The sequence below is a fragment of the Parambassis ranga genome, chromosome 15 (genome assembly GCF_900634625.1).
Source record: "Parambassis ranga chromosome 15, fParRan2.1, whole genome shotgun sequence".
NCBI classification, from domain to species: Eukaryota; Metazoa; Chordata; class Actinopteri; family Ambassidae; genus Parambassis; species Parambassis ranga.
In genome coordinates this window covers 11,676,324-11,689,604 of record NC_041035.1, presented here as the reverse complement: position 1 = coordinate 11,689,604, position 13,281 = coordinate 11,676,324, and the positions used below count along the sequence as shown (strand labels likewise).

The following is a 13,281-nucleotide window of genomic DNA, read 5'->3' as shown; positions in this document are numbered from 1 at the left end:
ATTTAATTTGTGTATTTATGGTATGTATTTTTCTAAATGTTGTTTTCACATTTTCTTGGTTATTTTTGTAAACTAACATTTGGGCTTTTATAATTGCTTTTGATGAATATAAGAACGAAACATGCCAAGAACACATTAGCCACAATAATCCAGCTCTGCTTGTTGTGACTTGTCGGTTTGCACCTGTCCAGTTAATGTTGCCAAAGTTCATTTTATACGGAGTCAGCGCTCTGGAAGTGTTACATTTCACACCACGTTTGTATTTTCATGCATCAGAATCAGGCACAGTCCCAGTAGTGTCACCTTTCCAGTTTTGCAGCATCTGATTGAAATAACTGAAAATGGTTGTTGTACACAGACTCATTGCCTTTCCACGTGTTTAGATCTGCTAATAGGATTGTGGCCATTTGTAGTGTGCTGTGTTCCAGAACAGTTTCCATCAACACATCATCACAATCGGTTCTGAGTCTTGTCTTGACGGAACTTCATTTTGGTGCCAGCTGCTGCTACGTCACGCCTGGCAAGAGAAAGAGAGGGGAAGAGAGGCTGTTACAGTGCAGGGACATGAGGGGAGTGTGACATGGCTACTCCAATGTGCAGAGCGATTTTTAGTCACGGTGTCAACAACAGAATTGGCAGAAAAAAACCTGTAATTTTCACTAATTAGTGTGTTGTCTGTCAGGTTTTCTAGTCTTGCACCACACATAAGGTAGTTTCTTGTTCTCAGCCCGTGGTTGTTAATGAGGATCTGAAAAATAGGAACTCATCACATCCTTTGAGTTTGTAGCTTCGTATGTCTGAAAGGCATGGCTCCTTTGTGGATAAATAATAAAGATGAATCTTGAAGGACAGGTTTGGGTCCCCCTGTTCTTGTGGTTCAGACCCCAGAGGAATTTGACCTTGGGCAGTAACACAAAAGGAGCTGGCTGTGTGACTGTCAGGCAGGAGAAGATAGGAACACATAGATAGGAGACGTCTCCGCTCTAACCCTTCAGATCTGATATAAAATCATTGTTACAATATTTTCTAAAAAAAAAAAAAATAGGCAAGTAAGATGTATCAAGCATTGATTGCTGTCTGTCTGACTGAGTCTGCAGACATTTCATCAAAGAATAATATTCTTATTCCTTTTCACCTAAATGTGTGTGTAACTTATTGGTCTCTAGGCTTTTGGCCTTTTATTGGGTATTAGATTACTTACCAAAACGTAAAAATGTAACTCCTTAAAACAGTTTCGATTGCACTTCCCATTAAGAGACTGTTGTTGTAATGAAGGTGTCATTTGTGTCATTGGAAAGTCTGTTCAGAGGTGAGCTGTCAGCACACTCAGCATCAGACAGTCTGAAGTGAACTTTCCAGTACTTTGATAGCTCAGGATTGGATTGTCTTCGGTCAAGGTTGCCTCAAAATCACAGCTCTAAAATACATCTCATTATCAGGGCCTGACAGGTCTGTTAATAACAATTAGCTTTGTCTTCACACAGCTGTGGATGTTTTGTTGCTCTTGAGGACCACAGGAATAAATTGGTGTTCGTGTGGTAGGAATCAGTATTCCAGGTTGAGTTACGCAGTGTGTGACTGGAATATATAGTGTGTTTTTCTGACAGAATGTCAGATCATGCCTACACCTGCGGAGCTGTCTGGAGCCCTCCGCCCCCACCTCCTTGCCATTCAAGGCCAAGGCAAAAGGGGTGATGGCGATGTGTGCTGATGTATGAATGTGCAGCATCAAAGTTTAATGGAGGCTTCATTTGTTGACATTCCCCAGCGAGAGGCTCACACCCTCCCTTTATGCACCATCATGTGATTCTGTTTCATTGTGTGGTTTAACCCATGCAGTCTCATGATTGATAAAGTAGGAGTATATGTTATGAGAGCAAACACTGGAAATGGATGCAAATATTTGCTCCACAGTGCAAACACTGTGACAGGTTGATTATGGAGGGAGAGATAGTGAGTTTGCATCTGTTTCCTGTTTCGCTGACATGCCAATTGTTCTAAGAAAATCTGTGTAGAACATGAATGAGTGCAGCTCTGGTTTGGTTGGAGCCTGCTGCTTTATAAACAGATGTATATATTTGGAGATTAAAGCAGAGACAGTGCACTGCTTTGGCCCGAGCTTTCCTTGGCTGTGGACCTCTGAAATCCTTTCTGGCTGAGGCATCAATCAGACATTTTGGATCTCCTCTTTCTGGCTAACCCAGCGAGCCAGGAAGGATTAATGAACACGCTGATCCTGATGCCACACAGTACTGACGGGCATTCTTGACTTCCCACCGAGGATTCCCACTCGTGTAATCTTGGGGAACCCATCGGGATTCTTAGAAAGTATTTGTGCCACAGTCTGGCAGGAAAGGAGACGCAAATATTCAGGTTCTTATTTCTGTGCTGCACTGGCAATTATATTTGTTTTCCTCTCTTTCATGTTGACCTCTAAGCTTCTGTAACAACAGTGTACAAATCAGCACATCAAGTCTGCCTCATTAGCCTTCAGGCTGTTATTAATTTTTTGCAGAAGTACATTTTTTCCCTTTTATTTTAAAAATGAACTAAAATAGAATCAAATTAAAACTGCCAATTTTATCCGACGATCTGGAGGCACAGATGAATTGATTTTAAACCTGAGGCTTGTTTAGATGAATAATAAAGTGGAAAAAGGGAGATTTCTTATTTGAACAGAGATTGTTAGTCTGCTCTTAACAAGCTAGTGAGAGATTGACTCATGCATTCATTAATGAAAGGTTGGATTGCTGGGATGCTTTCTTTACTGGCTTGTACCAAACATCTAACAGACTTTTTAAGATTCTTTTACTTGGATACCAAATGGTGTTGCCCTTCTTTACATTCCTGACATTTTAACTCCTCATTAAAAGCCGTAGGTCCTCTCTGAGGCAAGTGTTTTTATTGCGACAGTAATGTAGTCATTAGCTCATTTATACTGCTGTTATTGTTCCTTTGATTTATTTCTTTTAATGCCATATTGGAAAACACCTTAAATTTAATAAATGTATGCATAATATTAAATTGTACTGTAAAAGATATGCACTTTTGCAAATGCTATTCACATTCACAGTGTGAAAAGACAATAATGTGCTAGCCGTGGATGTAACCCTGTTTACACAGCATTAGTGGGTCTTTGAGGCTGTCACCTGTCTATCTCTGTCTCTTTGTTGTGTTACTTTCATTAAAATGGAAGAGTCTGTGTAGACCTGTACCAAGCTCCCTCTAGACTCGACACAGTGAAATGTGGAACTGTCCTCCATTTTTAGAAATACAAGACGGGGGACATTGTGTCATCGCTCTGTTGACCTGGGTGGTTGGCCTCAATGTGAAGCGATCACCTGTCTGTGAGACTCTTGCTGACTCCTTGTCACACGGTGCATTTAAAGGACAGAGGAAGTCATTAGACAGGATCCCTGTTGGAGAAAGAAGTCGTGTGTGAAATTTTGGCTCAGTTTTAGAACACTTCCACAGACAAGCCGTGATGAGCTCTTGAAATTCTTCTGACTGCCAGATGAACTGAGAGCGTCGGAATCACACGTGTGTTTATATGCGTAAGTTAGTGTTATTATGTGTTTATGCTGTCATGTGAGAGGTGCCACCTTTAGCCAGCTCACAGTGCTGCAACTTGAAACCCTCACATACATACACACACACACACTCACACACACACACACATCCTCACACAAGACATATACACACAATTTGTCGCTGGCCTGTTTACACTTCTAGTCTTCCAGTATGCCAGCTAAAGTGCAGCATGGAAAACATCTGACAGAATTAGCTTAGCACTTTAAATATAGAAAGGGATACACCAATGAAAACCTACACGGCTATTAAAGAGAAAACTTAGACATCATGTCCGAATGTGGTCGTCCCCTGACACGATGCCGACATTTTCCAGTTGGCAGCAAATCTGACTCATCTCATTATGTGTGAATCACGAAATGTGCACATAAGCAACCTTATAAAATGATTTACTGCAGATGTGACAGCCACAGCTTTATGTATATATTACAACTTTACACCTTTTTTTAATGTAATCTCTCTTTTTTGGTGGCACAGGGAATGCCCCTCTGCCATTACCATTCCTGTCAGTTTCTCCCAAGTGTTTATCATGTCGGTCGTGATTTGCAGTGGCGGTTGCTCGGGTAATTGACCTTGGTAAAGTTGTGGGCATGAGGTCGACAGCTAGCCCAGATATTGTGTGGAGAAAGAGAGAAAGGGAAGAAAAGGGTGAGTAGATGGGGGTGTAAGGGTTGGACTGAGTGTTACAGTTGAATAACTGGGTCAGTTTAAGATGATGACGCCTCTTATCTCTTCAGCTCATTTCTGGATGTTCATTGTTCAGCTTTTCAGCAAGTAGCCGCTGCTCAGTCATACTACTCTGCCCCTTTCTCTGATCCATGTTTTTAACCCCTACAGCTGTAGCACTAAACAGCTCAAAGGAAGTGTCTATGTGCATGCAGCCAAGCATCAAAATAGTTGGAGCAGAACAGAGATGCTGTTTTTTTTTTTCTTCTAATATACATTATTTGCTGTGTGTTAACCACAACGAACATTGTGGTTGGTGTAGCTTCTAATGTAGCTTGGAGGCATTAAGCAAGTAAGGATGAGGGGACTAAAGAGTATGTAGGTCTGGATAGGCTCACCTATTTTTGTAGATAATGTAGCCATGATATTTGTGAGCTATGGGTGGTGGTGGGATAAAGCCTGGTTAGTTTCCATTTTGAGTGAATAGGAAAAGTGGATTTTCACATACATCTCTGCAGGGTGGTGGCTTGAATCAGTGCTCATGTTGCTAAATGTTAAATTTCTTAATGGTTATATTCACATTACCAATATTATAAGTAACTTTCTTCTTATTGAAGGACCTTCTGCAAAGCAACACACAGCTTCAACAAATGTTCTTTTCATAGTAGTGCTGCTTCAGACCTGTAAAAATAAGCTAAAACCTCCTTTAACATTCAGGATACTATCAGAGTACTATAGCCGTCTCACATAAAAGGCCAGTATCTGGATCAGCAATCGTTTGAATAGCCTGATGTTATCGTAGACATTCATCTTGAGGTTTCCTCTCGTCTCCATTGTGTGTAGCATCATTGATGTCTTCGGCTTGTAAGGTTATTCCTTTCCTGGTCAGGTCTGAGGCCAGGATTGCCATCGCTACTCTGTTCAAGCGGCAAACTATTAAAAATGCAATGCGATGGGGGTGTTTACTTAATACCTCAGTCACAATGCATGGGATCAATACAAAGGACCTTCACATGAAGTAATCAAGCTCCCATCATCAATAATGAATGGTACAATCAGCAGGGACAGTGGGCTTCTATTGTGAGGTGGCTGAATGGGAGAAAGGATCCCTGGGGAGGAACTATTATGCATCGCTACATCGGTCAGCTGTTGTGAAGATGATGATTTTGAAGACCGTGGCGATGATGGTGACATGACCTCTAATGTTTCGCGTTTTGCTGGAGGGGATTACTGTGGCACATCCCCTCACAGCATGGAACAAGACGGAGCGTGTGTTTGCTCTTTGTCAATGTTTTTACCGAGATCCATATTATTGATTTTTTTCAGATGTATAATGTGCATGTATAGTTACTTATAATAAGGTATTCTGTAAGTAGCACATTATCATTTTGCACTGGCATCACTTGTTGCAGGACAGGTGTAAAATCTTGCTGCTTTTACTGCAGGTTCCATTACCTTACTTTACCTTAACAGTCAGAGATAGTCACTGAAACCTTATACAGACCACAGTCCAGCTGGGTCATTATTTCACACAATGCAGGCAACGACTCCATGTTGTATCGTAGCAGAGGAGTGCACGTCAACACTTGATAACTGTGGTCTTCTCTAAGCACTCCCTCTCAACACCCTCAGGCACACACTGTTGCTGCTTTTCTCAACAGTCGCACATACCAAGGTGTGTTCCTTTCTCTGCTCCCTTTGATTGTGCTGCTTTCACTTTACACTGGCCAAATTCAATAGGCCGTATTTACTGACATGAGGGTGAGCATCCATTATTCAGTGCATGCTTTTTGAAAATGTCTACTGTTCTGCGACCTGCAGGAGGCAATTTGCTTTAATTACAGATGCTAGTTTTTCCTATTGTGTCCAGCCCAGCTGAATACATATGCTTTGTTTACTATAGAGGACATTAATCAGCTTGGTTGTAAAGTAATGTCTTCCTTGTCTGTCTTTCTCTCCTCAGGTGGTGTTAGTCTTTGCACTCAGCATCGGGGCCCTTGGAATATACTTTATAGATTCCTCAGAGTAAGTATCAATGACACGAAATTATTGGAAATTTTTCTCGTGCTCCTGCAGCTGCAATGTAGATAACATCTTTGCACATACAGTATTTATATTGGCCCACATACTGTATCTGAATGATAGGTGCACATGCGTGCTTACTCATCTTCACTCACTGCAATCTCTGAAATGCAAATGCTCATATTCACTTCCCCACAAACTCCCTAGAGCAGGAATGCACACAAACACACACACACACATACTGTATGGACAAACACACACACACACACAAACATCTGCATGTGAGGATTTGTCAATGGGAGGCCTGTCAGTTTCCATGGTAACAGAGATAGGCAGATACAGTACATGTTGGGGAGCTTGTTCTGTGTGTGAGTACGGCAGTGTGGGCATTGTCAGTTTATGCGTATCCCTGGCTGGCAGTCACCCAGAGACAGATTGCAGGCCTGGCATCCCTCCGATATCCATTGCAGCTACTTTCACGCAATCCAAACTCTACCTTTAAAGGGAGAGTTTGTAATTTTTTTTCAGGATTTCAAGATTTCTTTGTGAGAAGAAGTTCCGTTTATACACACAACCTTTTTTTTTGCTTGTAGTGGGTAGACATGGCGGACAAATACTGAAAACAGTCCTGTCTGTGGGTTATTTTTTGTTATTTTATTTTTGTGACAGTGACCTGAACACTTACTCTACATGACTGCAGTTTATTTGACGCTTCATTGATTTTCCAAAATAAAAAAATAAACTGAAGTATTAACTGCAGTGCCAGAGGTTATGAAATGTGGATGACCTCTGTTGAATGAATTATTAAGTAATGGATTAAGTAAAGTAGATTTCTATAGTTTCACATTTGCACCACAAGACAACAACATCTACTTCCTTCTTTACATTTCAAAATGTAAAGAAACAAATCACAAATATTCATCTGTCAAAGGTTATAATCATCTTTTTATTATTAGGGAGTATATATTATATCATATTAGCAGCCAGATTTTAAAAGTTACCCGACGGGAAATGTTCAATATGTAGAATTGCTAGATTTTACATGCTGTAGCTACTGTGCTGTGCTCATCACATATGAACAAAGCATGAAGGTTTCAACTATACTCTACCTTTGGGAAAGAAAAACATGAATATAGTCAGAACTCACTTTGATTTTAGTGCACTGTGGTATTTCCTCTTTCCATTTACATCTCATATGTTACAGTGCTCATTTTGAGTGTATTTCTCTGCGAGCTGGCTTCCCTGAGGCATTGCCCTGATCTGTCTGCGCTCCCATTAAGCCAAGGCCCTCTCTACCCTCATCAACGTGATTAGCTCAAGCTTGTCACTTGAGTGTGCACATCCTCTCAGGGGGGCTACTGATCAACCCAGAGCAGGTTCAACCAACTCTGGGGGTTTTTCACATCCTGAACAGGGTAACACAGGTCAGACCTGTGTCACACTTTCACTACAGCAGCTGCAGCTTTTTGTGTGCTCTTAACCTCTGGTTACATGTCAGACAGCTGGTAAAACTTGTAATATCTAATAGCAAAAGACATCCTAGTATTTCAGTTTGGCTTTCAGGGTCAAATGGTTACCAAATGACATGTTGTGTCCACCTGCCTGTCACTAGTTAGGCTTAGGAGTTTTACTCTGTTTTTGCATTTCTGAAGCCAATTTAATCCAAGAACACACTGCACAAGGACACAAATATTGACATACACTCTTCCTCTGATTACCACCTTGTGTCTGGTGTTGCATATGCATGCATTTGTGATGTAGGAGGGGCACACACTAAAATGATCTGAGTCACGTTCTTTACTCAGCTCTTGCATGAAAGAGATGCTCTCCAGATGACCTTCTCTCCATCCTGCTTCCTCACCACTAAATGTTAATGGCTTAGGAATCAATGGGTGCAGATTTATAGGTCACCACTTTAATGGTAGCAATTACTCTACCAAACATTGAGGGTCTTATGGTACAGATTCACGAGCTGTTCAGACTGTGTAGTTTTTTTCTGCTATTGTATCCATGAACGTCATTCCGAAGTAATGGGTGGGATTATGGTTTGGTCCCTGTAGTAAAAATGAAGACATCCGGTGAAAGAAGTGCATCTGGGTTGGACCTCAGGAGACTGGGAGCTGCAAGATGGGTGTTTATGTCTATGTAGTGATGCAGGGTGTGTAGCCCCTTAGGGCAAAGACACACACACACACACACACACGCACGCACGCACACACACACACACACACACACACACACACACACACACACACAATAGGTGAAATGCTGAAGAACACTTTCCAGGAGGCCAGGCAGCCATCTCCCAGGAGCTGTGTTGTCTCTACCGTTCAGCAGGTGAGGCTTTCCTGGCAGGAGTTCTGTTGGCCATTATTCCACTGCAAAGATAAAAAAACACAGCAAGTGGTGGAAGGAGTTTGTGAGGAGGGAATAGTTAATTGGAAGCCCTCCCAGCTGAGAATACTAGTCACTGACTTGGCAATCATATTGTTGTTGTGAAAAGGACAGTTCTTGAATGAACACGTAGCCTCACTGAAGCCGTCCATCTGTTTGTTTTTGCAACAAGGTTGTTTAGCACAGTCCACATAATAATGTATGATAAGAAAACTGCCTTCTCTATTCCTCTGCAGCAGACTTCACTTTGCCAAACTGATGCTATTTTAGTGATGTTTTTCAATGGGAGGATGCTGCGTCCTCTCCCGCCCACATCTGAATCTGCTTTAATACCTTGGCTCATGCCTCATCCTTCATCCCTTCTTTTTCCTCCTCTGTGCTCCCATGAAACAAAGAGGAATGTAGGACAAAGTCTCTGCAGGCTGCTCTTAAAGGAATGCCCTTGTTCCTGCTCCACTTCTGCTTCTATTTCACTCCTCTCCCAGATCCCTACGTGTCACACATGCAGACTTTTGCATGCACACACTTGCACAGTCACGTTAACTTTGCGGTGGTCTTTGCAGACACAGGCCTCATAAGCTGCATCTTGTGCCTGTAACTCTATCATTAGTGAGCGATCAATGTCAGCACTGAAAAAAGAAACAGCGCCTGATGACTAATTAATGGAGTAAGGTGAGAAATATGGCTGAGCTGTGAGACAAGCTTGGCAGACTTGGTTGCGATGGAGGGTAGACATCTCTGTACAAGGTGTGTTAAGAGTACCGGGCTTTGTGTCTGGATGGAATGCCTCTCTATCTGTGTGTGAATCAGAGGAGACTGTAGAACCATGGAACCTGTAGAATTTATCCACAAGCTGCAGCTCAGTGGACAATCAAATCTTCGCCAGTTCTCTAAAATTGTCCCCACTTAAGACTATATGCCATTTTATGACACACATTTTGGAGATTTTCCCATTTTAAATGATTCACAATGATCAAGATGTCATCAACACGTCCTCTGAAAAAACAAAATGTATAAAAGTCAGCATCACATTTGTTGTTGTGAATGCCATGCCATGTTTTCATATTATGCATGCACTTCCTGCAAGAAGCAGTGGTAATTGCTTATGACATCTGAGCATTTCTTCACCACACATACGTTAATGTGATGCTATAACATGTTAGCCCTAAAGTAGCATTTTAATGGTAAGTGCAGATGCAGTGCACAGAGCTGTGATTAAGGTCTAATGAAAGAAATTACTGAAGACATTATTGCCTAAGTCATTCTGCAATTTGTTTACCTTTGTTTCCCAAATTTACCATAGCAACTTTGGGCTGCAAATGGCCTTTATATCTCCATGGAGCTTCTGATAAACAAAGTGTTTGTTTTTTTTTTTTCTCCCCCCCCCCAAAAAAAACCCCCACAAATAAGCGGAGGGGCTATTTTTAGACGACAGCATGAACACAGCAGGGACCCAAACATGCAGTTAACTTAATAAAGCCCGGATAAAGCTGAAATGTGCCTCAGACATTCTCAGTTACTGTATTCTATGTTTTATTTATCCTATTTATTTATTATTTACAAAAAAATGCAAATAGGGAAGACATAATCAGTGGTTATGTATTATCTTATATGGGCATGGTTCCTTTCGTCTCACCTTGTCACAGTGGGTGGCGGAGTGCAGCTTAATGCTGGGTGACACCTGCCATAAAACCAAAAAAAGAGAGCTTAGCAACCCCGTAGCCAGCTACTAGCACAGACCTGTGACTAATACTGCAGAGAATAAACATAGTAACAAAGATGCACCCGAAACAGTGTGGATGTCAGGATGGCAAAAAAAAAAAGTTTGTCGTACACCCCAGTGTACAGGAAAAGTTAACTCATAGCCTACCATTAATCTAAATAAATAAATGTCATATGTAAGTTTTCATAGTGTTGGCATTACTATCACTAATACTACTAATGATTATTTGTTAGGCTGTGTTGAAGAAGCAAGAGTTTATTGTGTAGTAAAACTGTGTGGCCCCCCTAGAACACAGTCCTTTAGACTAAGTGACATATATTCATTCAATTTGGTTTCACATACTCTTTTTACAGTCTTGCTGCTGTGCTGTGATAAAGTCAAAAGTCAGCGTGAAAAAGCAAATTATTACATTTAAAGTAAAATTAAAGCAAGAATTCTTCTGTAGAATAAATTATGTGAAATGTACTGTATCTGATTTCTGAGTCCTGAGGGTAACATTTCTCTTCTTTATGAGGGGATTAGGGGGATTGATATAATTACTTAATTAAAAAAGTGTGTTTGTACTGACTGAAGGTTATTATACATGAGTGTGAAACGGAAGCTAGCACCAAATTCACTCACTTGTCGACGTTAATCAATGTGCTGATATGGACTTTTTGCATAAGTGCAGCTTTTTATCCCTTAATTAGTTTGTGTTTAAATGAGGAGTGATGTGGTGCGGGTAGTTTAGCTAATTTTGGAATAAATTAACCATTTCTTTGTTTGTCATTTCTCTTTTGAGTCTTGTAATTCCATTTTTTTTATCTTTTTGTCCTTATTTTATTCTCATTTTTCCCATTTACTCACATTGTATGAAGTTGTGGTTTCTTTAATGCTATTTTCAGTCACATTCTGCTTTGGACTAAAATAAAGTCTTTGTAGAGGAAATGCCTGAAGCTGGATGCAATTCATTTGCATTCAGATGAAAAAAAGTGAGTTATTTATTTTTAGCATCCCTGGAGAGTTTTTATTTGTCCATTATCATTTTAGGTACCAAAGTATTTCTAATTTTAGTAACTGTGTCTCGTCCTGAATCAATCATTTAAGTACAAATCTGGCCTTCTTTCAGCTTCGCAGACCCCTCCCTGCTGTGTCCCTCACATGTACACGCTCTACCCTCTGGAGAAATACTGCATGTAAGACAGACATCCAAATTTTGCCCTCAACTTGTTCGCATTTGTCTGTTTGAGCACACTGATTGCATGACTTGAATACAGAAAAATGAGACTAAAAATCTCTAACAATCCAAGCTGCCTCTGAGCTTACTGGAGCACTAAGACATTTCTGAGACATGAAGAATGACTCACATTTGGTGTGTGTTGCACTGCAATTCTGAGTGTTAGTCAACTCGGCAGCAGTGTGCTGTTATTGTTTTCTCAGGGCGGGGACCTTGCTGTTGCTCCTGCAGTTAGCCAAGGTCATGTGCAGGCTAACGAAGGACTGGCTCCTGCTGACTGACTGAAGGTGTTCAGGGCTATTTTTAGAACATCATCATCAACATACTCAGTTGCCCTTGAAAACAAATGAGTTTTACCTCTCTGGTTGCATTTTCCAGAGGCAGACACCCCGGTCAGAGGAGGTTAAGGTGGGGAAACATTTCATGTCCTGAAATAGACTTACATGCTCTACAGTCTTGCCGCTGGCGATCGTTGTTCTCTGCTTAAGTGTGTGTACTCATTCAAATGTGTAAGCAAGCTGGGGTTTGAAAAGAATTACTGTGACGCAGGCATTCATCAATATTACAGCAGCTCAGGAATCTCAAAGCAGTCTTCATGTAACTCCTGGTGTGACGTACAAATAATGTTCACCATTAGGTATATATATATATATAAAACTCCTCTCCCTGTTATGTCACTACCTCTCATTTTTCTGTGCCTTATCCCTGTACGTCTTCCTCTCTTTCTTTTTGTCTCCTCTTCTTGTCAGGCAGGCTGCTGTAACCCCAGGCTGGTGCCAGGGCTTAAGGAGTAATAAGAACTGTGTTGGGCAGATCTATTTTCTGCAGGACACTGGCAGTACGTGGCCAGGAATCCCTTGTGATTGCGGCGTCTGAAGTGACATTGAAAGCAGGAATCAGGATTTTGTCTTGTCTTACAAGCTCTGTGTAGAAGAGTGACACAGATAGTGGGACACATCAACAGGAACGCCGTTACAGCACAATGAAATCCAGCACAATAGCTGCACGGAACATAACACATGAGAAGCTTATTGTGCTTTTTGTACACTTGCATGGGCGCAGCTACGGTGATAAAGTGAACTCATGGGTAACCTTCCGCTTGCGATTGCGATTAACTACACATTTGGGTCATCTGTATTGGTTAAAGTCAGGTAATGGAAGCAGATTCTTTTTCCACAGAACCACAGTGGCATTTAAACGTACAGATGCTGCACTCCATTTTCCTCAGAAGTTAGATGTAGGAGCTGACATCAGATCAGTTATAAATTCTGATTATATAATATGATATAATGGCCTAATTCAGGGTCTCAGGATGTAGCCATTGTGCTGCTTTCTATAGCAAAATCAAGACAAATTCAATGAACCACCACACAGGCCCTGCTGTGTGCCGCCATGCTCTTCCAGTGTTCAGAATTAGGCCATAGCTGGGCCCAAGGGGAAATGCCACAGTGACCACCGCAAATGCGTCTTCAGTAGGCTATGCACCATCTGTGTGTATATGAGATATATACATCTACATGGATCCATTAACTTGCACAAAAGGATGTTAGCAGTAGCTACAATTGTAGCTTCTGAAACCATTTGGGGAGCTGGTGGCTATATTTAGAGAACAGAAAGCAGTGCAGGCTTATGATGCATGCATGATGTATGACACATTTCCTTCTAAGCATGA

General features: G+C 41.2%; 1 protein-coding gene across 11 annotated transcripts in view; it reads left to right on the top strand.

Moving 5' to 3' along the window:
• kcnma1a (potassium large conductance calcium-activated channel, subfamily M, alpha member 1a) overlaps positions 1 to 13,281 on the top strand; it is a 121,039-nt gene that overhangs the window by 48,870 nt on the left and 58,888 nt on the right. For all 11 annotated transcript variants that reach the window (XM_028422657.1, XM_028422662.1, XM_028422656.1 and 8 more), the window contains exon 3: positions 6,218 to 6,279. In XM_028422657.1, the coding sequence (XP_028278458.1) occupies positions 6,218 to 6,279 (62 nt within the window). The remainder of the gene's footprint in view (positions 1 to 6,217; positions 6,280 to 13,281) is intronic.